The sequence below is a fragment of the Pelodiscus sinensis genome, chromosome 3, assembly GCF_049634645.1.
Source record: "Pelodiscus sinensis isolate JC-2024 chromosome 3, ASM4963464v1, whole genome shotgun sequence".
NCBI lineage: Eukaryota > Metazoa > Chordata > Testudines > Trionychidae > Pelodiscus > Pelodiscus sinensis.
Genome location: NC_134713.1, coordinates 98,490,864 through 98,517,019, shown reverse-complemented (window position 1 = coordinate 98,517,019; position 26,156 = coordinate 98,490,864). Strand labels below are relative to the sequence as shown.

At 41.1% G+C, this 26,156-nt stretch overlaps 1 protein-coding gene across 11 annotated transcripts in view; it reads right to left on the bottom strand.

Moving 5' to 3' along the window:
• ARFGEF3 (ARFGEF family member 3) overlaps positions 1 to 26,156 on the bottom strand; it is a 138,913-nt gene that overhangs the window by 71,565 nt on the left and 41,192 nt on the right. For 8 of the 11 annotated variants that reach the window (XM_075924277.1, XM_075924276.1, XM_075924278.1 and 5 more), the window contains exons 5-9: positions 19,134 to 19,202; positions 11,992 to 12,114; positions 10,561 to 10,606; positions 9,370 to 9,448; positions 1,455 to 1,559 (exon numbers count right to left, since the gene is read on the bottom strand). In XM_075924277.1, the coding sequence (XP_075780392.1) occupies positions 1,455 to 1,559; positions 9,370 to 9,448; positions 10,561 to 10,606; positions 11,992 to 12,114; positions 19,134 to 19,202 (422 nt within the window). The remainder of the gene's footprint in view (positions 1 to 1,454; positions 1,560 to 9,369; positions 9,449 to 10,560; positions 10,607 to 11,991; positions 12,115 to 19,133; positions 19,203 to 26,156) is intronic. The other 3 variants (XM_075924268.1, XM_075924270.1, XM_075924274.1) reach the window with 1 other exon arrangement.

Sequence of the window (26,156 nt, the reverse complement as noted above, 5' to 3'; positions counted from 1 at the left end):
AGGTGGCGGGTTAGTGGCCCGCCACTGGTCTGCGGACTGGCAGTTGGGATCCCCTGGGTTGGAGCAGTCATCAGCCTGCTTTAACCTATACAGGACCGGGGCAGGGAATTGGGAAGCTGTAACTGGTTGATGGTTCTCAGCTCCTTTCCCCTGCTTCTGCACTGTGCTGATTTTGTGTGTGCGTGTGTGTGTGCGTGTGCTTGCTCTCATGTGCACACCAGAGGCTCTCTGAGGCTTGCACAGCACTAGTCAAGCTCCCATCGTGGTCACAGCAGGGCTCCAACAGTCAATGAGCAGGCTGTGGAGTAGCCAGAACTACTCTGTGCTTTCAACCCTGTGATGCAGTAAGTAGATGATCCTCATGGTAGCTGTTGAACATCTGCATTGGGGAAGTGACAGTTGCTCATTAGATCTTTCCTTGGTCTTGCCAGAGCTGCTCTTGCATCTGGGGGGAAGTGGCGGAAAGTGCCTGGAAAAGCCATGCCCCTTCCTACTTTTTCCCCCACAGAGGGCGGGCCAGATTCAAACACTTCGGTTTAAAAATCACAGGGTGCCGTTGCTCCTGGGACACATTTTCTATTCACAGTCTCACACATATTTGTGTCTTAACACTGTCACCCCGCAGGAGAGATTTAGAACCTTGAGGGCCACAGGTTGGACATTGCTGCTCTTTCACAGACTCTGATAGACTTTGTGTTAATGACACTCTGACCTTATTTCTAACTCCATTGATGGGAGCCAAGCATCTGAACACTACAAAGAGGTAGTCAGAAAGCGGGTTGAGGGTTAGTTCAAGTGATAGGGCACCAACTGGTTCACATGTTAAAATAGTTAATGGCTTAAAATTGAAAAATGGGGGACCTTGTAGTAAGGTAAGTTAGAAAGGAGAATAACTTGATAAAATAGACCAGAGGTTTTAATAAACATACTAGATTCAGAGATTTTTAAGCCAGAAGGAATGATAAGAATGATCTGTTCTAACCTCCTGCATAAAACAGGTCATAGACTTTCTTGCCCTACTGCATAACACAGGCCAGTAACTCGGGTAGTGCTTCAATCGATCATTCCCTGTTACATACGTATCAATCCTGCGCCCAGTCACTTCTGGTTGAATTGAACTAAAATGTATATGTTGAGTACAGAATTGAGTCCTATATGGTTGCAGAAAGATACACAAAATGATCAGTGAAGTCCTTTCAAGACCTAAAAACTGGAATGCCATAATAATAATAATGAGATTTACAATAGGGTTTAACGTAGCTGAGACTCAGTGCTCAGCAACCTGTATTAGCCAACAAAATATTAATGAAGAACTTTCCAGTGAAGGCTGCACATGGCTTCTTCATGTTTGCTCAGGTGAAACCCACCTCTCCCTCCCCTCCCCCCCCAAAAAAAATTAATCAGGGGAAATCTAAGTTCTATTTCTCTTCATAGGAAGGTGCAAGTGTACTTACCAAATAAGGTCAGTGAATCCTCTGTGATCGTGCATGCTGGGAGAAGAACTATTTAGCATTGAGAGAATACATTCCAGGTAAAGAAGCTGCAGTTGCTGATTTTCACTGACAAACAGAAACAAAGAATATTCAACAAAAAACAAATATTTGAGACTTTAACATCACTATCATTAATATTCTGTTTGGAGAACAGTATTGATTCATCTGTGTGTTATCCTGTAGTTTATAGCATAGTGTTATTTTGTGTCTGCCTGAAAATGGCATGGATTTCAAATGTGTGATCCTCTTTACACCCCATTAGCTTTGCACTTAGTAACATTCAGTGCAAGCAGGCAGAAAAAGTAACAGGGTGATTAGCGTGTTCCATTTCATGATAAGGAAATGAGGAATAAAAGAAAATTCTTTTAAAAAAAAAGAAAAGAAAAAGTAGACAGAAGATGAATGCCATTATCTAAATTTGATTTAATGCAGAAGATGGGATTTTATCCCACAAATTAATAGAAAACTCCTCAAATTCCAGTAGAGTTGTTAGTTGCATCATGCAAACTGAGAACACCCAGTAGCTGCCTAACATTCTTAATATTACTCATATATTTTATCATTCGCTCTCTCTCTTTTTTGCTGTCATCCTTTTCTGTTTTGATGTCAGAAATCATGGCAAAGAATGCTAAATCAGTATTTCAGGAAAACTAGATTTTGGGTTCATCAGTCGGCTGCAATCAATACCAAGACGAATCCCAAGAGGAAGTGCATGGAAAGATCTGTGAACACCACAAACAGAACATGTTCTTATACATATTTTGAGAATTGACTGCAAGGTTCAGACAATAAAGTTGCTTCTTCATGTAAAGACAATTTTTTTGCACTAGGATTAACATTCTGTTTTTTCACTCAAGTCAAGGAGGAATTTTTCTATTCCTTTTTGGTTATTTTTTTAAAATAAGGTGAGGTCACGAGGCCATACTTTGAGGGCACGACTATACAGCAGGGCAAAAATTGAATTAAGCTATGCAACTTCAGTTACGTCAATTGTGTAGCTGACGTCGAATAGCTGAATTCTGCTTTTGGCGCTGTCAACACAGCAGGAAGTCGAAGGAACAACACTCTTCCTCTGACTTCCCTTATTCCTCACAAAATCAGGGTTGCAGAAGTCAGAGTTAGTCGTCCTCCATCTTGATATTATTTCTAAATAATGGTTTGCTGTGTAGACACGCATTTTGTTATTTCAAAATAATGTCAGTTATTCAGAAATAATGCTGCTGTGTAGACATATCCTGAGATACAATAAAAAGTAGGCAAAGCTATAAAGACCTGACCCATCCTGATCCATCTTCTATGCTTTACCCTTCTTTCATAGAACCATAGAGTTGGAAGAGACCTCAGAAGGTCATCAAGTCCAGCCTCCTGCCCTAGGCAGGACCAAATCAACCCAGCCAGGGCTTTGTCAAACCGAGACTTAAAAATCTCTATGGATGGAGACTCTACTACTTCCCTAGGTAACCCATTCCAGTGCTTCACCACTCTCCTAGTGAAATAGTTTTTCCTAATATCCAACCTGGACCTCTCCCACCACAACTTGAGACCATTGTTCCTTGTTCTGCCATCTGTCAATACTGAGAACAGCCTTTCTCCAGCCTCTTTGGAACCTCTCTTCAGGAAGTTGAAGGCTGCTATCAAATCCCCCCTCACTCTTTGTTTCTGCGGACTAAAGAGACCCAACTCCCTCAGCCTCTCCTCATAGGTCATATGCTCACCCCCTAATCATTTTGGTTGCCCTCTGCTGGACCCTCTCCAATGCGTCCACATCCTTTTTGTAGTGGGGGGCCCAAAACTGGACAACACTCCAGAAGTGGCCTCACAAGAGCCGAATAAAGGGGAATAATGACATCTCTGGATCTACTAGCAATGCTCCTCCTAATGCAACCTAATATGCCATTAGCCTTCTTGGCGACAAGGGCACACTATTGACTCATATCCAGCTTCTCATCCACTGTAATCCCCAGGTCTTTTTCTGCAGAACTACTACTTAGCTGGTTGGTCCTCAGCCTGTAACAATGCTTGGGATTCTTATGTCCCAAGTGCAGTACTCTGTACTTGTCCTTGTTGAACCTCATCAGATTTCTTGTGGCCCAATCCTCCAATTTGTCTAAGTCACTCTGGACCCTATCTACCTCTCCTCCTAGCTTAGTGTCATCTGCAAACTTGCTGAGGGTGCAATCCATCCCCTCATCCAGGTCATTAATAAAGATATTGAACAAAACCAGTCCTAGAACCGAACCTTGGGGAACTCTGCTAGAAACCGACCGCCATCCTGACATCGAGCCGTTGATCACTACCCGCTGGGCCCGACCTTCTAGCCAACTTTCTATCTATCCTACCATCCATTTATCCAATCCACATTCCCTTAACTTGCTGGCAAGAATATTGTGGGAGACCATATCAAAAGCCTTGCTAAAGGCAAGGTATATCACATCCACTGACTTTCCCATGTCACCAGAGCCAGTTACCACATCATAGAAGCTCATCAGATTGGTCAGGCACAACTTGCCCTTTGTGAATCCATGCTGACTATTCTTGATCATTTTCCCCTCTTCCAAGTGCCTCAAAATGGATTCTTAAGGATCCCTGCCATGATTTTTCAAGGGACCGAGGTAAGACTGACTGGTCTATAGTTCCCTGGATTGTCCTGCTTCCTTTTTTTGGAAGATGGGCACTACATTTGTCTTTTTCCAATCATCTGGGATCTCTCCTGATCTCCACAACTTTTCAAAGATAATGGCCAAAGGCTCCTCAATGACATTTGCCAACTCCCTCAGTACCCTCGGATGCATTAAGTCTGGACCCATGGATTTGTGTACGTTTAGCTTTTCTAAATAGTTCCTAACATGTTCTTTACCCACCAATGGCTGTCCATCTTCATCCCATCTTGTGTCACTTAGCGCATTAGTCTGGGAGCTGACCTTGTCCGTGAAGACAGAAGCAAAGAAAGCATTGAATACTTCAGCTTTCCCCACATCATCTGTCACCAAGTTACCCCCTTCATCCAGCAGGGGCCCCACACCCTCTCTGATCACCTTCTTCTTGCTAACATGCCTGTAGAAACCTTTCTTGTTATCCTTCACATCCTTTGCCAGTCGCAATTCCAATTGAGCTTTTGCCTTTCTGATAATCCCCTGGCACTCAAGTTATATATTTATAGCTCTCCCTGGTCATTTGTCCAAGTTTCATCACCCCCACCTCACTACCCTCAGAAGAAAAGGTTAATATGCTTGAATTTAAGTACAGTATGTTAAAGAAATCATCATATGAGGTGATTATAGCAGACAGTTTAATAACCCAAAGCCTTGCCCCAATGACTGCACAGGGTGACTCTCTCCGACAGGTTGTTTCTGAGGAGAACAACTATTGGCTGGAAAGAAGAACAGCTTTCTACTCCCAGCCTCCCACATAATTACTTCAGTACATTTTTAGCAAGTCAGCTACATTTGTTTTCCTCCAGAACTAATTAAAATCCTTCATTATATTTATCTAACTAAAATATGCAACTTGAAAATAGGTGCAGAATTATGTATTAGTGTCTTTGTGATAGCTGGGCATTTTACAGCAGTAAATCACAGTTCACTGACCATATTTTAGGTTCTATTAATTTATTATGTTTATCTATATTATGCCTTAATCTGCTTTAATTCAGTGCAGTCTCCTGGGGAGCTGGAATAAACTTCACAAAGGATTTGTCTTTTCTTTATTTATTTTCAAGGCAACAGTTTTAAAAAGAGATCCTGTTAAGTTGTTTAGCTTTGGTATTTCATTGCTAGTGATTTGAAATGGTTATAATTTTATGGGCCATGCCTATCAGATAACATTTAAAAAAAATTAGCTTATAGACAAAATTCCAGAGAGCGAAGTGCATAGGACAACTGAAAACATCATTTTTGAGCACACGGTTTTGCAGACCTAAATGTTTCTCTCTCTCTTTCTTTTCACTGTTTCAAATGATTTTCCAACCATCCAAGGAAATTTTGTGTGTGCATCCTACTGCTCACACTGACCAAAAAGAGGCATTGATCATTACAAACTTGTCCGCTCCAGTTTGTGCTTTAGTTTTGCACCACGTAAACCAGCTTCTAAGAGCTCCTTTTTTCCTTTTCACTCAAGCCAATCTTTTTGCAATTAAGCAGTAATCAAGTGAGAGCTTAGTTTTCATGATATAGAGGTGGTATTAATTTAAAATAAGAACTCTTTTTTCCTTCAAATCTCTCAAATTTTCACAGAAATTTTAGTGTCGTATTTATACCTCTAAAGTAATTGCACTGTATTGCTTATGCTGCTCTTCATTTCTGATTAATTTATTTTCTCACATTTGAGATTTATGTCCCCCTAGTTTATTAAATGTTTGCGGTGCATGGCTTAAAATACCACAGCTAGGATTTTTTTTTGTCACTAAACTTATTTCAGAGTGTTTGAAATTCTGCTTTCTACAAAATATTCATATAATGGCACTGAAAGATGTGAAACACTGGAATTGTGGATGTTTTGATATATAAATTGATCACTAGAGGAACCAAGTTATCCATGTTGAGGATTCCATTCTTAGCCCCAATCTCGCAAAGAATTCTACATGGATATAACTTCATATATTGTGAGTGAATTCCTAGCTGCACTGAAGTCACTTGCAAGGCTCCCTCTTTCAACGGGATTACTCAGAGTGTATAAAATTCAGTGTATAAAAGTAAGTCTTGGCAGGATAAGTAAAAGTTCTGATTTTGTAAGCAACTACAAGGCTGGCACAGCCTTGCATCTATGTGGATCCCACTGAAATCAAGGGAATTTTGAAGTGACATTTTCTGAATAAATTCAGCATCGACCCTGTTCTTAAGTAACATTAGGAAATGGAGAGCAATGCATTGCAAATGAAAAGCCTGATCCTGCAAAACCTGACCGCTGATTGTAGCTCTTACACATCTATATAGTCCCTCTAATGCAGTGGTTCCCAAAGTATGGTCCACGGACCACTAGTGATCCACAGCCCACCAGCAGCCGAGGTTCAGGCTCGGGGCTCATTCCCTCCACCACAGCGGGGAGTCTGCACTGGCATGCCAACTCCACAGCCCCCCATGAGGTTGAAGCTCGAGGTTCCTGCTGTAAGGGTAGGCCTTGTGGGGCAGATCCAATTTGTGGGGGTAGGAAGCAGCTCCACGCTTTACTGCTCCCCCTTCCCCTGGCTAAGGGAATGGCAACAAAGAAAATCACTCATCAGGACTTTTTCTCTGCTGCTCCATTGGCCGGAATTGACAATGGGGGTGGGGGTGGGATGCAGTGGGCGACACAGCACCAGGTAAGCAACCTCCATCCCCCTCATGCTCACACCTTGCATCCCAATGCCCTCAGTCAGACCCTTTACACTGAGATGCTGCACCCCCACTCTGCTTCTGCAGCCTCTCTCCTGCCCAGACCTCATATCTCCATCTGCAATCCACCTCCTGCCCAGGCCACCACCCTCATTCTGCTCTTGCATCTTCCCTCCCACCTATCCCTCACCCCCAGCCTGCTCCTGCACACCGCTCAGCCAGACACCCCACAGCTTCAGCCTGCTCCTGCACCTAACTTTCTATACAGACCCCCACACTCCCACTCTCAGCCTGCTTCTACAGCCTACTCACAATCAGACTCTGCATCCCTACCTCGTCCTGCACCCATTGTGTCATCATAGGTGGCTGGCTGGTGGTCTATTGAAAGGTCTGCATTGAGTGGAATAGGCCATGGGCCACATAGTTTGAGAACCACTTCACTAGTGTTTGTGGATTTACTTGTACAAGTCAGGACTCCTCATATGAGTAAGAACTGTAGGATCAGATCCAGAGGGCTTTTCAATTAATTCATAATGCATTAAAAGTGAAAACTGCCTAGCAACATTTAGCCCTCAAGATTTGGTGCAGTGTAGTATGTACTTCTCCTGAGTGTGGGGCAGTCCAGAAAGGACTGTGTTTTCAAAGCTGAATGGCTCTGTGCCACTCTCACAGCATGGCCACGTGGAATTCTCAGAATTCCTATGGCCCTATGGCACTTACTCACTATGAGACCTTGGGCAAGTCTCTTCTATGTATACTTCAACTGTCCCCTCTGTACACAGGAATAATAATAATCATCATCTGGTGATCTGATTTGAATTCTTAAACTGAAAGGCTGTCATGTGGGCAAATCAATAATTATTATGTTTCAGAATTTTAGACAGTTTATTCAGTTTCTGTGAAATCTAGGAAAGGCTCAGGAATATAGAAAATAATATGACAAACATTTAAAAATCAGTGGGTCAGATCCTGAGATTGTGCAAATCAACAAAGCTCCACTGACTTCTATATAAAACACGCTAACAAACAAACCACTTAAAGCTAAATAGAATCTTTCATTAGTTTAATGAAGCTGTGCATTTTTACAAACGCCTGAGGATCTGGATCAATATTCAGATGTAGAGCATCATGGTATTTTGATGCTGTATTATCTCACATATGGTGGTTGTAGTTCAGAAGAAGACATACCATTTTAAAATAATTAAGAGTTATCTGGGTGTACTAAATTGTCATTATAGTCCCCATATTTAGACTAGAGAATACCAATAAATACTTTCCAAGAAATCACTGTATTTTAGTTTTGCTGTACTATTTGCTTCTCATTTCTGTGGATGTGTCATTATGCCCAGCAAGCACTGTCCTGAAATGTGTTGTTACTATATGGAATCTATCTACAATAAAGGTTGCTATTACTTACTGGAGTTTCTTTAATGTGGATGATAAATACATTTCTTACCACAACTGTGAACATAAGAATGGCCGTACTGGGTCAGACCAAAGGTCCATCTAGCCCAGTATCCTGTCTACTAACAGTGGCCAGCACCAGGTGCCCCAGAGAGGGTGGACTGAAGACAATGATCAAGCGATTTGTCTCCTGCCATCCCTCTCCAGCCTCTGACAGACAGAGGCCAAGGACACCATTTTATCCCCTGGCTAATAGCCTTTTATGGACCTAACCTCCATGAAATTATCTAGCTTCTCTTTAAACTCTATTATAGTCCTAGCCTTCACAGCCTCCTCTGGCAAGGAGTTCCACAGGCTGACTATACGCTGTGTGAAGAAGAACTTTCTTTTATTAGTTTTAAACCTGCTCCCCATTAATTTCATTTGGTGTCCTCTAGGTTCTTCTATTTAGGGAACTAAATAAATAACTTTTCTTATCGGCCCTCTCCACACCACTCATGATTATATAGACCTCTATCATATCCCTCCTCAGTCTCCTCTTTTCTAAACTGAAAAGTCCCAGTCTCTTTAACCTCTCCTCATATCGGACCCGTTCCAAACCCCTAATCATTTTAGTTGCCCTTTTCTGAACCCTTTCCAAGGCCAAAATATCTTTTTTGAGCTGAGGAGACCACGTCTGTACGCAGTATTCAAGATGTGGGCATACCATAGTTTTATACAGGGGCAGTAAGATATTCTGGGTCCTATTTTCTATCCCTTTCCTAATAATTCCTTGTATTAAGTAACTTTGGACTTACTTAATACAATGCGATCAACCCAACAGAGAGTGAGGTACAGCTGACAAGAAACCTAGCGCAAGAATTGTTTGCCTTGTTATTCTAGAATGAGGACAGTAAGATCATTTATAAGTTTCCTCCCCCACCCTTTTTATTGGGTTTTTTTCTCGCTCCACTCAAGCTCATCTGAAGAAGTAGATTTTGCCAACAAAAGCTCATGATACTATATATAATTTTTGTTAGCATCTAAGGTGCCACAGGAATACTTGTGTGTTTTTTTTTTTTTAAGTTACAGACCAACATGGCTCTCTCTCTGAGAATTTATAAGTGATGTTCCACAAAAGACTGCAGCAACAAATATGAATTGTAGCTAAATAAGCCACTTACTTTATGACAGCCTGAAGCTTCTCACAGAGCACAGTGAGGACAGATACAACATCATCGCAAAGGGACTCTACTGTAGAACCTCCAAAAAAGACAAAGGTCAGTGGCATTATGTGCGTTTCGCTGGATTACCATCCCGCCCCCCACTTTCAGAGCTATCCCAGCTTCTGTGTCTTGGATCTGCAGTTCTCAGCTGTGGATTGCAGGCTGCCAGACTTAAAAAAAAGAATCAGCGGAATGGGAAGTTATTCTGAGGGAGGAAGTCACAAAATGAAAAAAAAAGTAGCATCCTTAACTTGGTGGATAACACTAATTTCTTAAAAGGACTATAAATAATTCATCAGGATTATTAAAATCATGGTGGCTTTTCCTATTGCTTATCACTGGGCTGCTCCTTCCAACCACGAGAAATCTATGTAGCCACTAAGGTGCCAGTCCTGCCTGGGGAACAGTGTGGACAGATCATAATTCCTGGGTGGAGTATCACTGGAATCAATGGGCCGCACATGGACCCAAGGATCCACTCCCACAGATCCAGTTGCAGAAGCCAGGCCTAATACAGATTTTAGCAATTAGACAATATAGTGGAGAAGCTAGGAAAAACATTAGAAAACTGATACTATCGACATGATGAAGGTTCATTTTTAGCAGAGCTGTCTGTCAGGACCTGCAAAAATATTGATGAAAGGAGGGACACCATTATCCACTAGTTAATATACCATGTCTGGCTCAATAGGTAAGAAATTGTATTTGTGATTTCAGACCCTGCTAATCTCTGAAAAACACTGTTCAAATTTTACAAGGGACCCCAATTCACTTTAACCCTGCCCACAGCGCTGAAGCCCTTTGGGTGCAGAGACAGCATATTATAGTCATTAGTTATTACTTTCTTGTATGGAACACCATTCACATGGTGCAGCTGAAGGTATCATTAAAACTGTTGCAAGCCAGGAAGATTTTGTAGACACTTTGCAGTTCTGAAGATAACCAGAACACTTATACAATGAGTGGGGTGAGACCAATGAGGTGTGAGCAATGGAAAATGAAAGGAGCAGTGTGACTCTGCAGAGGATGTAAACACTATGGCAACCAGGTGTCTTGGCAACAGTAGGCAAGAACAAGGAACGAGGAGAGAGAAGAGGAAAGAAAAATCACATTTTAAAGAGTTACCATAAAATTAAGAGTAATAGATACCTTGGCTCTTGAACTGCTGCATGGCTTCATGGTTCTCAGTTGTCTGCTGAGGGGAAAGAAATATGTTACAATGAGAATAGGTGGAAGGAAAGTGCTATATAATAAAGTACTCAGCTTCTAATTGGAAAAAGCCAGTCTGGGACTAGAGTCAGAAAAGAAAGTGTTAACATTACAACTTCCTTGTACGTTAGAAATACCTCTTTCTTTACTAATTTTGAGGGGGATTTTTTTCAAAAGCGTCTAAGTCCTATTTTCTAAAAGTGATTTATATTTAGGCATTTAAGACCAACTGAAAACCACTGGGACAGACTCCCAGGCATTTATGTAATTTTCGGAAATGGGTTTTAAGAACATGTCACCTTGCTGCTCTTGAACATTTTACTTTACTGCTGCTAACACTACAGAGGCCATAAACCCTCTTAGATCATCTAGTTCATTTCCCTGCCAGTGCAGGATAGTTCCCTGTGGCACATAAAGCACATGGAAGCACAATATCAACTCTCTTGTGTCTCATGTATCATCAAAAATTGTCAGACGCTAAGGACAGTTTGCAGAATCTCCATTATAGGTCAGAAAGTATGAGCAGAGGTAACAATTTAGATTTCAGAGCTGCCAGTTTGGGGGGAAAAAAAACAACTTTTGACTTATAAACTGGGCACACTTTATCCAGAGAAAGTATAAATAAAAGGAACCCTACAACTAAAGTTTATGCCTATTTCTCAGATTAAGACTATACTTAAATTCTGTCTATTTTATTTTTTTAAAAAGGATCTCTATTTTATTGAACTGCTATAAGATTAAACCTCTACACAACTGACAGCTGCAAAATCCCCTAACATATCAAACAAACACATAAAGGCAAATAATTTCTTCATTAATATGCAAGAAAGTGCTCATAAGTGCAAGAAGCCAAAGTCATTTCAAATTTGCCCAGAGGTGCTCATAATTCCATCAAACAATATGCTGGAGTTAAGTGCAAACAACTCTTGTGGATTTTAATAGAACAATAAAGGCACTAAACAGAAACCAGTTACTTTTGCCAATAAGCCAGCAGGTGAAGAAGCGCTCTAGCCCAAATAATTTCATTTATTCAGATTCAAAAGGATTTGGCTTAGATTTTGTAAATAAACACACAATATAAAAGAGAAAAGGAAAACAAGGTCAAGATAATCTAACATCAGCATGAAGTCTATCTTGCAATTCAAAATGTAGAGTGTGTCTGCTGGAAGGGAAAAGCGGTGTCTGCTGAAAGATTTGTTAGGCATGAATATTGATGTAGCCCCAAAAGGAGGCAGTTTAAAGAGGACTAATGCTGGAATGCTCAAATAATGCCAGAAGGCACAGCACCCAGTCACTCAATGCTGCAAGCAGAGACACAAAAAGGACACAGCCATGACATACTGAAGCATCTGTTGATGCTGGAAGACTTACCGTATTCTCTTGCTTTTGCCGTAACTGTAAAGTCAAGTCACTCAACATTTGGCTGAGGGTTGCCCGCACAGCGGTGTTAATACTCCGCTGGTGACAGCTAGATACATATGTCTCAATGCAAACCTGGTGAGGAAACAAGGAGCACATAGATATAAACTAAATTTAACTGCAGACCATCTCAGAAGGAAGTGAAGCTCTCTTTGATGTAGAAGGTCAGCCAGATTTACTAGCGCACAGAGTTAGAACATTTTTCAGCAATGCGAGTAGTTAATTAATATGATTTAAAAGCAGCATGCAGTTTGTCAGGTTTCTAAAGTGTTGTGTACATTGAGGTAGCAAAACTAAAATGGCAACCTCATAACCTCTCTCTTGTCAAACTAAGGTGCCCAGGCAGTGGCTTGTGCTGTGGATGTTGCTTTCAAATTTTAGTCCCATTGTTTTAATTCCAGTGATGTATTCATGACATCAAAGGAACCAAACGAATTCACAAGGACCATTTCTCTGGAATTCTTCCACTAGCACATAAGTGGTGGTATCCTCTCATATGAGGATCATAAAGGTTTTTATTTCTTTTCAGGTTATTTGCGTAAATTGTTATTTGTGTGGGGTTTTTGTAGGAGTAATACATTGGGGATTTTCAGACATCTTCTGCTACTATGATGCAAGTAGGTGTCTTGATTGTTCATTGTAAATCATGACTTTAATTTATGTTCATTGCAGTGTCCAATAACCTTTTAGTGCCCATAAATGGAAAAAAAAAATGTATCTGGCTATTTTTATTATAGTAAAAGTGACAGTGACTGCTATAGTTCACATTGCAATAGTTTCCATTCTAACTACATTTTCAGTTGTTTGTGGCTTTGGCAAACTTTCAGCTGTAGGGTTGAATTTTTTCCATGACTTAACTGTGCCCAAAGACAATATTTTGTAGGCAGTTGTGAAAATGCAGTGCAGTTGGAATGCCGGGGCTATGGCATTATGCCCACTGCAATGTCCTTTAAAAGTTTTCTTGTAGGAAGTGTTTATTTCCAGAAGAGTTGGTAAAGTACTGTGTTGTCATTTTTGATATCTCAAGCCAGAGGCTGATGCATGAGCTAATTTAGTGCTTCCTGTAATTTATATCATGAGGTTGGGACCAAACTGTTTAACATACATTTATTAATACATTGTGATCCAGAGGAGCAATTCCACTGATGTTGGCATATGTTGCACTCTGATTCTACAGCTCTGCAGTTACTCATACAAGTTCAGCCAGCATGCATGCCCATGAGTTTGTAACACTACCTGTTGTACTATTCAGGGTGGGGCCTTTCAGATATGTCAGCATTTCTATCATAAAGTCACTCTGAAGGATAGTAACTCCTGTGTCAAGTCAACCTGGAAATGACTACATACACATGCACACGCGCAATGTAAAGACACACAAAATGTGTTAGGTGAGGGCTGGATTAACATTTTGCGGGCCTGGTGCCAAACATACTTCCGCCCCTTCCAAGTCTGGGCCCAGGATGGCAGCTGCAGTGCATACCCTGCACTGAATATCAGACATCTTTCATGATGATCACACACCTCTACCTGACTATATGTAGTGTCATACACAGTTTCCTTAGCTCCGTTTTTCCTCATTCAGTTGTTCATAGTGAGCAGAAAAAAATTCCACAGATTTATCTCCTTCATCCAGACATTCGACAGCAGGGTGGGCAGTAAAAAAGCAGCGACCTAACAGGGTTAGTCCCTGGTGGGGTACCACTGCTATATTGATCAGTGCCCTTTGCAGTTATCAGGCAGTCACAGCTCTCGTTGGCCATGGATCACCGTTCGCGGCCAATAGGAACAATGGGAAGAGGCGCCAACTACGATACCACTTCCTGATGCTCCTATTGGCCATGAATAGCAATCCAAGTTGCCAGGTGCCTGCAGAGGCACAGGTAAACACAGAAGTGAGGGCCTGGGTCAGCATTTGCCCACCCCTGTTTTATAGCCCTGTTTCCAGTACCATCCTATCACTGTAATGTGGTCCTGGTCTCAGCTCACTAAAATTCCACAGCCAGAAGATACCTGATCAAGTCTGACAAATGTAGGGTGAACAGCTGTCCTGTTTTTAAAGGGACATTCCCATTTTTAAGGCCTCCTGCAGGTGTCCTGACTTTCTTAAAAATTGACAATTTCTTCCATATTTCCTGTCTTCTCCCCCATCAGTACTTCTGGGTCCTGATGCTGGTCAAATCCCTGCTCATCAGCAGCCTGCCCACCAGCAGTGATTTACTTGGGGTTGGTCCTGCTTTGAGCAAGAGGTTGGACTAGATGACCTCCTGAGGTGTGTGCCAACCCTAATCTTCTATTATTGTCCTTTTTCACATTACAGAAATAAAAACAATTTATCTCATTTTAGATACTTCTATTTCCCCAACGAGGAAGCAGCCCAGGTTTGAAGATGAAAATTTAAAGGTGGTTAGCACATTATGTGGACTAATCAATACTGATATGTACACCGTAACACAATCTGATCAGATTCCTTTCCTACTGAAACCAAGTAGTGCTTTGTCATTAACTTCTGTGGGAGAAGGTCAGGAGTAAAGGTAAAATGGAACTGCTGTTCATGTGTGTTACTTTTAATACAATAGAGAATAAGACCTGCTACCAGAATCCCTTTGAATTTTTAATCTCTGCTATTTTGTCAGACATATCCAGCAGAAGTGAAAGATGCTAATGCTTTTAGGATTTCTGCCTTGTGTCTAAGTTATGGGCACAATAAAGCATGGTTGAATTTCTTGGTTACAAACATAATAAGCTTGATTAGTGTAAATTGTGAGCCAAAATACCACACACTAGAATAATCTGAACTACATACAGCTCTTACCCCATTCTCAACCCATATCACTTGTTATATCCAGGTGTAGCATGATGAGAACAATATACATAGCACACAAGATATTTTGTGCCTCTTATGTGCTAGAGGCAAGATAAAGACAAAATATTTCATCTCAGGCTTGCATATGTTCTCATTTTAATAATACATTAAAGCTTGATAATGCTGAAAGCATTTAGATCAGATAATGGATGGAACCTACAGTTATCTTGGGCTTTGGGGCATCTGTGGACTTTGGGAGTGTTATATTTCCCAAGGTAAGTGGGGAATTTCACACAGCAGGAGCTTAATTAATAGATGTGTGAAGAAGTTTCCAAAGACACATGATGTCTCTCACTGCACAAACTGTCAGTGCAGATTAAAGTGTTCTATCTTAAAATGTGTAAAAAAAGATGCCACACAGATGTCAGTACTGTTATTTATATAGCATGCAGCACTTCATGACAGGAAAACCATATGAACAAAAACAAAATTTCTTCACTGAACAGTATACAGTACATTCAAATCCTGCCGTCAGACCTATGTGAACAGACCCCTGAACAGTGTGTCTCCTCATTGGCTTCAGTGGTGCTCTACACAGGAGTTAAGGATCTGCCAAAATAGACCCATTGCAGGACTGCGGCCTCAGGAAATACATATAAAATGCCTGAGTTTACTGGTAACATAATGACCCATCTTGCCAAGTCAGTGTGATTTCCTCTTTATGTTTCTCTGACAGTGCAAGAAAACCCTTACTCTTCTGCCATTTTCAAAAAGAGAAGATGGTGTACCTTACAAGAATTTCAGTGGACAAGCAATACGGGATCCTATCGACTACTTACAATTGTGCAATTTAGCACTTGCAAAGGCCAAACCATTGACTCGAAGTTTGTCTTCTGTGAGTGGGTAAATAGTAATTTTATTATCTAATTCAGCTGACTGAAGGAACTGTAGAAAGACTATATTTAAAAGCAGGCTGACTTTCTGGAAAAAGCCAGATCAATTCCCCCTTGTTTCTTCCCCTGCCCCTAGTGTGTTAATATGCACCACTATTGCCCTGCTGAGCTCCAGTCTCACAAGCCAAACATGATACCTTGTGAAATGTCATTGGTGGGGGTGCACCAGTAAAAATGCGAGCGCTCAGGGTACGGAAGAGGTGTGCAATGGTCACTTTGATCATTTCATGCATTTGGGGGCTTCCAGCTTTGTGACATGCAAAACACAGCTAAGAAAGCAAAACACAAAAGGTTAGGCCAAGCAGTGCAATGGACGAAACAAGACAAATCTCCCAAAACATGGTTGAGAATAGATACAAGAAGGCAAGAATAGATACAAGAAGGCAAACCAGTCACAAAGCATGAAATAACTCGTCATGCTGGGGTCTGACCACATTAAAAGTACTGTGTGTAGTTAGATATAGCCAGGCTGACTGTAGATTCAACACTAATAATATTTAAGCCATTTGTACAACCCTTTTCTTGGTCACAGTGCTTCACAAATATCTCCTTACCCTTCACAGAACTCCAGTGAGGTTAATAAGGGAAAAAGAGGCTGAGCTTAAGGTTAAAATGCTAAGATGTATCCACTAATTTGGGGTGCATCCATTATGGATTGATTGGGCGATAAAAAGTGGCCAGGTTCTAGCTTGGCAGAAGACAATTCACATTGTAGGCGTACCCCCATTGGTAAGAAACAAGCCGAGACAGAAGAGCTGGCACTAGCACCAGCTAGCAGGGGCAATATCAGGGAGGGGAGGGGGCTTTCTGGAGAAGAAAGGACACTTAGCAGAATGCAACTATGTCAGTTCTCCACTGGAAGAAGTTTGAGCAGCTGATGCTAGAACCAGACCAGTGATGACTCAGTGATCCATACACATCCTCAAATGGCTACAATGCCAGCACTGGGAAAAGTTCAGACGGAGGGGAGTACTGTGTCCTCAGGTTTCAAATTTTAAGGCCTTTGTAGTATCTATGGGCCAGAATCACAAAGTCCAAAGGTGTAAATAGTGCTCCTCTGTATAGGTATTCTAGCACACATTCCTAATGTAGACAGAGCTGATACTGGCAAGAGAGTGCTTTTGCTGGTATCGCGGATACCGATTTCCTGAACAAAATGTACTAACCCAGCAAAATAATTTTCTTTACCAGTATAGCTTCATCTACACTCAGGACTTTGCTAGTGTGCGTCTGTGTCATATTTTTTATTTAATTTATTTATATATTATATAAATATAAAATGCTGACAAAAGTTATTAGACATGACCTTTTGGATATGGCAGAGCCACTAAACAACGGCAGGGTCCAACACAACACGAAATAAACTGGTGTTGAGCAGGGTGTTTTAAAGAGAAAATACAGCCACGTGTCAGTTGCATATTATTATCTGAAAAGGCATAGTAGAAATAGAAACGGTGAGTTCAATAATGCACACAGCCTTGCAGATGTCCCCAGGGAACAAAACAGTGACAACTGATTTCCTGTGACAACTTCACTACCTGAAGCAGCTCAAAGGTTGAAATACTGGAGCTATTGCTTTCCCCCCCAAAATGTGCACTGTCTCTTACTGTACTTCTCTGTCTACTATTTATAGCTATATTGGGCTAGACTCACCTTCAACTTTCACTCACTTCAACTGTTCTCCACAGTGGAAAGTCTGCAAAAGAGAGGCTGCAGCAGTGGAAAGGAGCCATAAGTTTGCCTCTGTTTGGCAGACTGGAGCAACAGGGATTTAACACAGCCTGGGAAAGGGGGTGGCATGAACTGAGAAAGGGGGTGGCATGAACTGCTGACCCAGTACATCTTTGCTACAACCACGAGTAGAAAAATGAAGTTACTTCTCTTGAGTATGGATTTCCTAATATTACTCAAGAGAGGTGAAACCATGAGTTACACAGGTCACCCCCAAATGAATATTAGCCTGTATTCAGCACATGGCCTGTTTTTAGGACACAAGAGAATTTTAATATTTTGCATAGAAACTATTTTTGTAATCCATCTGCCTGTAAAGTCAGTTAGTGATGTTTTAGCAGCCACATTACCATAGTAAGGCAGTCAATTTTCTTACTTACCATGCTTTTTCCCCTTAAGTAGCAACAGGATGATGCAGGATCAACTTAATTCCCAGATTTATAAAATGTTATCACTATCAGGTAAAGCTAGGCACTTCTATTAGGTTTCCTTTTCCTCTCTTGCACCATGGAAAAACTGACATTTTTAATCACTCTCTCTCAGGCTTACTAATTTCACTTATAACTTCCCAAATTGTCTTTAAATAAGAGCTGAACACAGAATGAAAACTCCTTCTGTAATTATCAATTATGTTTATTATTATTATTATTATTTTATTAATTCCTCAATATTGAAAAGAATAGCTAACAAGTATAAAAACAGAGGGGCGTTGTGTCATGGAGTTTTCAAATATTTTCATACAAACCTTTTCATTGCTGTATTATACATTGATGTTAAGTGTGTATACATCTCCCTTAATCCCCATGCAGTGTAATTCCATATAATTTTATGCTTTATTACACACACCCCCACCCACCCCCCCAGCCCCTGCCGTGCAACAGGCTCATTGTTTCTGGCTACATGGGATACTCACTGCTTGAAACTCACTGTGCAGCTACATAGGCCACTTATCTGAAAACTTTCATTTATAAACAGATCGGTTCTTGGCAGGTGTGTTTTCCAGCTGACAAAGCCATTTACACAATTTAACCCAGACAAATATAATGAGGGCAAGGGATGATCAATTAATTGCAGTGGGACAACATAATAAATCTAGGGATGGAATGATTTTTTTTCTTGGATGCATCAAGAATAAGAGACACACTAATAATGCACATTATAGGTCAATCTCATCTCTGTTGTAACTGTTATTAACTTTGGTGGAGTTTGACCTGGGATGAATTTGGACCTTCACACTGTTGTAAAGTTGAAGGTGAACATTTTTTATTACTGCAGAAGGCAAAGCAAAACAAAAAAAACAGGCAAAGTTTTCAACACAGACAATACTGTACTACACAGTGGACACTAGGAGAAATTGCCAAGAGTAGAAAACGCATCTTCCACTACATGTCTACAGCTGTCAGCACTATGTGATTGCTAATCATGTTGACTGAATAAAACACAATAGTAACAAGGGTAATAGCAATCATAAAGAATGACTGCAATTGTTTTGAATAAGTCAATCCCTGTCTATGCATAGAAAGCACATTCTAGTTAGTGGCAAAAGGTCCAGGAAAACAAGCAATGTTAGTGGGGGCGGGGGGAGGAGAAGGATGGAGAACACTCACCTCAGCAATCTTTAGTACTGAACTTCCATTCAGGTCAAATGTGGGGGTGTACGTGATGCAGAGCAAAACCTTGAACACAGAAGGGGGAAAAGCACAAGAGCTTTAGTTTCATCCATCATTTCTAGATTGTGGTTGAGTTCTGATATTGTCTATTGTGTTAATTACTTTTTCTGCATCATATCCTTCAAGACACAATTCATTACATTTTCCACAGCAGCAACTACTGGGGTTGGGGAGGGCAATGAAGTTGCTGATTAGTTTCTGCTTGGAAAATTGTGATTCTTGACCAAAAAAGGCACCACAATCCCTGATGTTACGTTGCTCTATATGTACAGGTCTATCAGAGAGGAAATATGGTCCAATGGTTTGGATGTATTAAGCAAAAAGACTTGAGAAAGACAGGATCACTTCCCTGCTCTGCCACTGATTTCCTGTATCATCTTGGGAAAGTCACTTAGGTTTTCTGTGACTCAGGCAGGTTTCAGATGGGGCACTAGCAAAAATGTTGTTAGGATAAACACTTTAAAGACTGCAAAGCCTCAGATAATTATGGGAAGTGAGAAGCCATGCAATACATATTTAAAAAAAACTGAGCAATTTTTAAGAAGCCACTCCCTGAATTGGTATGGGTATAATAATTACCAAGCCAATACTTAAAAATGATTTATAATCAGTAACTATAATTAATCCACAAAACACCCTGTGGAGAAGGAAAATAGGAAAGAGAGAGTCTTGAAAGGACTGTCGAGGCTTAAAGGGAACCTTTTGTCTGACAATATTTTCATCTAATAATTATTTGTACTACACTAGTGAATAGAGGATTAAGACACCATTGTCCTAGGCAGTGTACCAACACCTAGAAAGAAACCTTGCTCTAAGCAGCCTAAATTTGCTCAAAATTATTTGTTCTTGCGTCAGCATTGTCCTTTAGCTTAAATAGCTCTCTCTCCTTGGTGTTTATCTCCCCCAGTGTATTTATTGTGGACTACAAATCTGGGAGAAAGATTCCTCCATGCATGGGATCTAAGGAAACTTGGCCACATGCATGATAAGTGGACACCTGGCTAACTAAAATCATGATGGACCATGGAGATTGCAGGACCAGAGTGTGCCGGACTAAAGAGGTTCAACCTGTATTAGTGCACTCTGCCGTCAGAAACATGATGGATCTTTAAAAATGACATGGGATATGACTCTAAACACCACCAGAGCACAGAAATGGACAAGTTTGATTTCATGCATTTATAATTTGCCTTACCGAGATACCCCATTTCAAAAAAAATCAGGAAGAGTACAGGAACTGAACCTTGTTAGCAATACATGTAAGTTACGTGTAGCATATAACACAATAGTTGGTACTGTGTGATAAATACTATACATACATGTGGGAAGTTATGTTAACAGATATGCTCTTCCCACAACTGGGCTCATCCATATCAGATATTCCACAATACTTGTCAAAACAACTAACTTCAGTTTTGCAAAGTTTCCAATTTTCTAAAGCTATGAATGAATACTTTGCACGAAGTACAGTCAGGGAATCCTGTCATTGTTCATCAACACTTGGAATGTAGTATTCAGAATGAGATATGGCAAAGTATATGGAGGTATCTTTAAAGACCAATACCTGTAATACTAGTATCCAAAACAAAGGTAGGGAACGTGCATAACAATACATTAAGAAACTGGTGTGTACAGGTGAGTTGGATTTTAGTGACATGTAGAAAGTTTTGTAACTTGTAAAATCATACTAAAAATACCATACCATACTATTTTACCTGTATGTAAAATCATACTATAAATAGCTCAAATGCATATCTTTAAATTACCACCTTCTGTGTAAGGTGAACAAGATCAGAGAATTTGCATCCTGGAATGAGGGTATACCTTGTCTTTGGACACTACCTTTAGGAAAATGTGTTTATTTAGGCTCTTGTACATCCTTGAGAAGAGGATGCTCAAAACCAGGCAAATAGGAATTACTGAATTTCAAACAATATTATCTGTCTCAAACCCCTCAGCCTTTTAAAATATGAACTGAATGGTGTAGCTAAATGCCAGTGATCGTTGCGGATGAGTGTTTTGCGGGGCCCAGGGCACGGGGCCTATTGAACCACAGGGCTCAGGGCAGCACAATTTTGCGCATTTGCCACGGCCACAGCCGACAGGTAGTAGTGTGTGCACGGGGCCTATTGAAGCGTGGGGCCTGGGGCAGCTGCCCTGCTCACTCTGCCCTATATTCACCGCTGCCAGCGATCCAGGAGAATGGAAAAAGACCGGAACAGAATAGTCTGGATTCTATTCTCAGCTTTTGGCGATTTGCTCTCTGATACAGTCTAAATCAATTAAATGTTCTGTGTCTTAGTTTTCCAATTTGTACAATAATATTTCCTCCCCTCACAGAAGTGTTGTAGTTCTTAATGACTTTAAAGTGCCTTTAGATGATCAAATGCAAGTTGGTCAGTATCATTATTTCCTGAGGTTGTCAAGAAATACAACCCTCTCTGGGTACATTCATTCAGGGTGTTAACAGTATTATGTTTTACTTGATAGAAACATCTGAATTTGGGTGCTGCAACACATATCCACAACACTAAGTTGATAAATGAAGAAAGGATAAATGAAGAAAGGAGAGAAGAAAATGGTATGGTAAACATTCCCACAAAGCATTAAAGAAAATTATTAAAAACAGAACATTCAGAAGAGCTCAGATACTCCACCCAGATATGCCAGTTTCACTGATGGGTGAATTCTCTACCTGATTTGTTATGTCAAACATATTCCATAACTATTCAACACAGGACTCAGTGTACCTTTCACTTGAAGCCCCTTGTTCTGTTCATAGCTGGAGACAGGATGCGCTACAAGATGAATCACTATATTCCTGTCTCATACAGATGCAATTTTCACATGCATCAGCCCCCCAAACGGTGTGCAGGTGCATCAAATACCCACGCCTGAATACTAGGTCCACAATTTGCAAAATGCCATTGAACTTTTTAGAATACAAAGCCTAATGTATTCACTGATGTAAGATAAGGTCTTTTCCTTGGCACTAATGGCACATAACACTCCTTGTGTGCTTTGTGTGACATCTCTGTTCTTATATAGAAGCTCAGCTCAATACTGCTTTGTAAAAGATTTCATAGTTTATGGAATGTTTAATTGTAACAAGGATCTGTGAAACACACGGAAATATCTCCCAGAGTAATGTATTCTTATGAGGCTCTGCTTACGGAAATGATTCCTATTTGTTTGCCCTCATTTAAGTCTCTCTCCATCTTCTGTCCTTAAGTGGCTGCAATTTGAACAGGTAGGAAATGTGCTTACTTTTTCCTGTCAGAAGTGCCAGTGAGCCTAAAGGAGTAGGCAACTCACTCAGTTTCTGGTTTAGGGGTCAGATGCACAGTATAAGAAAAATTTCATCAGGTGCTTGCTGATGAAAAGGTGACAGTGACCGCATGTTTTGAAATAACAGGGAATTCAGGCAAAAGTAGATTTGGTTGCTAATAATTTGTAGGGGTTAGATTTACAACAGACCGAGAAAGCCATTCTCTCACACAGACTCTGGTCCCTACTGTCTTGTAAGGCCTCATCTCCCAACAAAAGCAATATAGTGAAGTTGCACCTCCCTTCTCTCAGTTACTGTGGTTCTAGTGATACCAGTGTAGAAGGGAAACACACTACGCTGGTATAAGGATTTAAAAACTGATGTAACTAGGTTTGTACTAGAGGTTTGACCTCCCTGGTCTGCAACCTTAGGACTTGACCGGTCTCAAATGAGGAATTTTGCTGGACCAGGAAAGGTCATTTCTGGGGACCCCTACCACCATCCCACCCCTTTCCACAAACCAGGGTCACACTGCTCACCTCCCAGCTGGCTTCCCTCTGCTGCCAGACCCTCAGCACAGGGCACCATGGCAGCCCCCGTCACTGCAAGCACAGCCCTAGTGCCAGGCTCCCTGCCCTGTGGGGCAGCCCCCCTGCTCTATGGGGTTCAGTTGTTTCACCTCACTGGGCAGCCTCATTTGGCAGCTTTGCTGGACAGCTCTGCTGCCTCCCGGCCTCACCAGACAGCTTTGATGCTGGGCAGCTCCTCTCCCTGGTTCCTTGCACTGCGGTCAGACAGGCCCGTGTTTGGGCTCCTGGCCCTGTGGGGAGCCTCGCTGCCTCCTAAGTTCCACCGTGCAGCTGCATGACTGGGTGGCAGCGGGGCTGCCAGGTTCCTGGTTGTGCTACCTGTTCTGGGTTTCCAGCTCCACCGCTGGGCAATTCCACTGCCTCCTGGTTTTGCAGGGCAGTTTGGCAAACAGAAATAATTTTAAAAAAGTAGGCTGAAATTCAATAAGGATAAATGCAAAATTCTAAAACTTAAGCATAATCAATTGCACAAAATACAAATGGGCTATGTTTGTTTAGGAAGGAGTATTGCAGAAAAAACCTGAGGGTTATAGTGGATCATAAACTAAATGTGAATCAACAGTATAATACTACTGCAAAAGAGCAACTATCATATTGGACTGTATTAGCAAGAGTGTTGTAATCGAGACAGGAGAAGTAATTTTTCCAGTCTACTCTGCACCAATAAAGTCTCAAATAAATTAATGTGTTCAGTTGCAGGCACCACACTTCAGGAAATTGGGGAAAGTCCAGAGAAGAACAAAAATGAACGGTCTAGAAAAAAAAAAAAAAAACCCCACACGGCCTATGAGGAAAGACTGAGAAAGTTTAGTCTGGAAAAGAGAAAACTGAGGGTAGTCATAGTAACAAATCTTCAAGTTGTTTTTATGGATGATAAATTGTCCTCTTTAACCACTGAGGACAAGACAAGAAATATTGGTCTTAAATTGCAGGAAGGGAGATTTAGATTAAACATCAGGCAAGCAAACCAACTAGCCACACAACCCAAAAAACAAAACCCATCTTCCTAACTGTCAGAGTAGGTAATCTCTAGAACAAATTGCCCATGAGTTGTTGGCTCTTCATCACTGGAGATTTTTAAGAACAATTTAGATAGATTCTAGTTCATCCATAACAAGTGGCTATAATACTTACCCTTGCCTCCATCCAGGCAACTGGACTAGATGATTGAGACCCCTTCCAGTCATATATTTCTACAGTTCTGTATACACCAGACCCAAGGTTGAAAACATGGTCTTTTGACTAATGCCCAGAACTACTCAGGAGTTCTGATTCTTTCCCCATCCCTGTTGCAGGCTTCTTTTGTGACTCTGACCAAGTCATAGATTACCTGCTGCTACTTTGTCCTAGCTGTCAAAAATGAGGATAAAAAGTTTCCTACCTGAGGCTTAGTTCTTGAATGTTTTTTGACAGTCATAGGCTATATCTACACTCGCGGCTTCTTGCGCACGTACGACCGTTCTTGCGCAAGAATCTGCAGAGCGTCCACACTGCCCGCTCTTGCGCAAGTAAATTTACAGTACAGCATGGTAAGAGAGGGCTCCTTGCACAAGAGATATGCTCTTTTTTAACAGGTGTAAGCCCTCTTGCGCAGAAGCTCTTGCGCAAGAGGGCAGTGTAGACAGGCAACATGAATTTCATGCACAAGAAAGCCCCATGGCTAAAAATGGCCATCAGAGCTTTCTTGTGCAAGAGAGCGTCCACACTGCTATGGGTGCCCTTGCGCAAAAGCACAGCTCGCACATGGCAGTGTGGACATTTTCTTGCGCAAGACTTCTTGCACAAGAACACGTGCGCAAGAAGCCGCCAGTGTAGACATAGCCATAAAGGGAAGGTGCAAATTATTAGTGCATTATAAATGATTATGTAGAGCTACTAAACACATGGCAGCTGCTAAGATACTTATCTCCAGCCACAGACTAACTATGTTAAATATAGGCAGATTCCGTTCTGAAAAGAAATAATATGCATTTCACTGGACTATGACATTTTACCTTGTTTTACACTTTCACAGACATTTGTTGCCAGACTACCATGCAATTTCTAGTGGCATCTTTTGTAGCATAAGTCATTCTTCCCTAGTACATCAAGGTGCACATTAGAAAGGAGACTTTACTATATAAAGTGCAATGAGGAGAGAAGCTAGAGTGAAGGGGCTTTAGAATGTTCAGAAAGTCTGAAAAGAAACTATCTTGGAAAGAAGGAATATTGTTACTTTGGTGATACCTGCAAAGTCAAACAGGTTCCCTTATCTTGTAAATGTTCTGATCAAAACGGATTTCTATCAGTAGGGGGCCCATAATGAAAGTTGTTCATTTTAATTACTGGTGGAGTCCTGCCCATCATAGAAGAATTATCTTCTTTCTCCCCAGAGGCCCAGGATACAAGTGGTATTACAAGGCAATGTCAAACTGCACGCACAGATGGGTTTTCACAATGGACAAAAGGAAAAAAAAATAATTGCTTTTTGTGCTACACCGAAAGTCACTTTTCTCAGAATGACTAACTGTATAAAAAGAGGGTCACTTTAATTGGAATGGCAATTTCTATTCTACAGTACATTGCCAACAGAGTGGAAGAACGTAAGCATTACCCCCCCCATTTTACAGATGGGAAAAGTGAGTGAGAGGGGGTAAAAATTCCAAAGTCAGATGAGTCCAATGAGACCTAAGTGCTTTTGCAAATGTTACCCAGAGAGATCAAGTGGCTTGCTCAATGTCCCACAGGAATGTCTGTGGCAGTTAGACCAGATTTTCTGAGTACCAGTCCAATGCCACATCCACAAGATCAATTACATCCTGCGGTATTAAATTTAATTAAATTATTTATTTTGGGGTGAGGGGGTTAGGGAGGCATACAGACTGGTTTTCTGTTATGCTAGGATCTGAATACCTGCCAATGAACGCAAATTTTTCTGCAAAGAAATATAACCAGGAAACATCTTGGTAGCTGATGGGCTGTTAGCCTGATCATACAGGTTTTACTGGCCTTGCAAGGAAAACAAGGGCAAAAGAAATGAAGTGCGTTAAAGTCTTTAAATGGACTTTAATGCACTACAGACTTTACTGTCTGCAGTGGTTTGAAGGGTGCAAACACACCCGC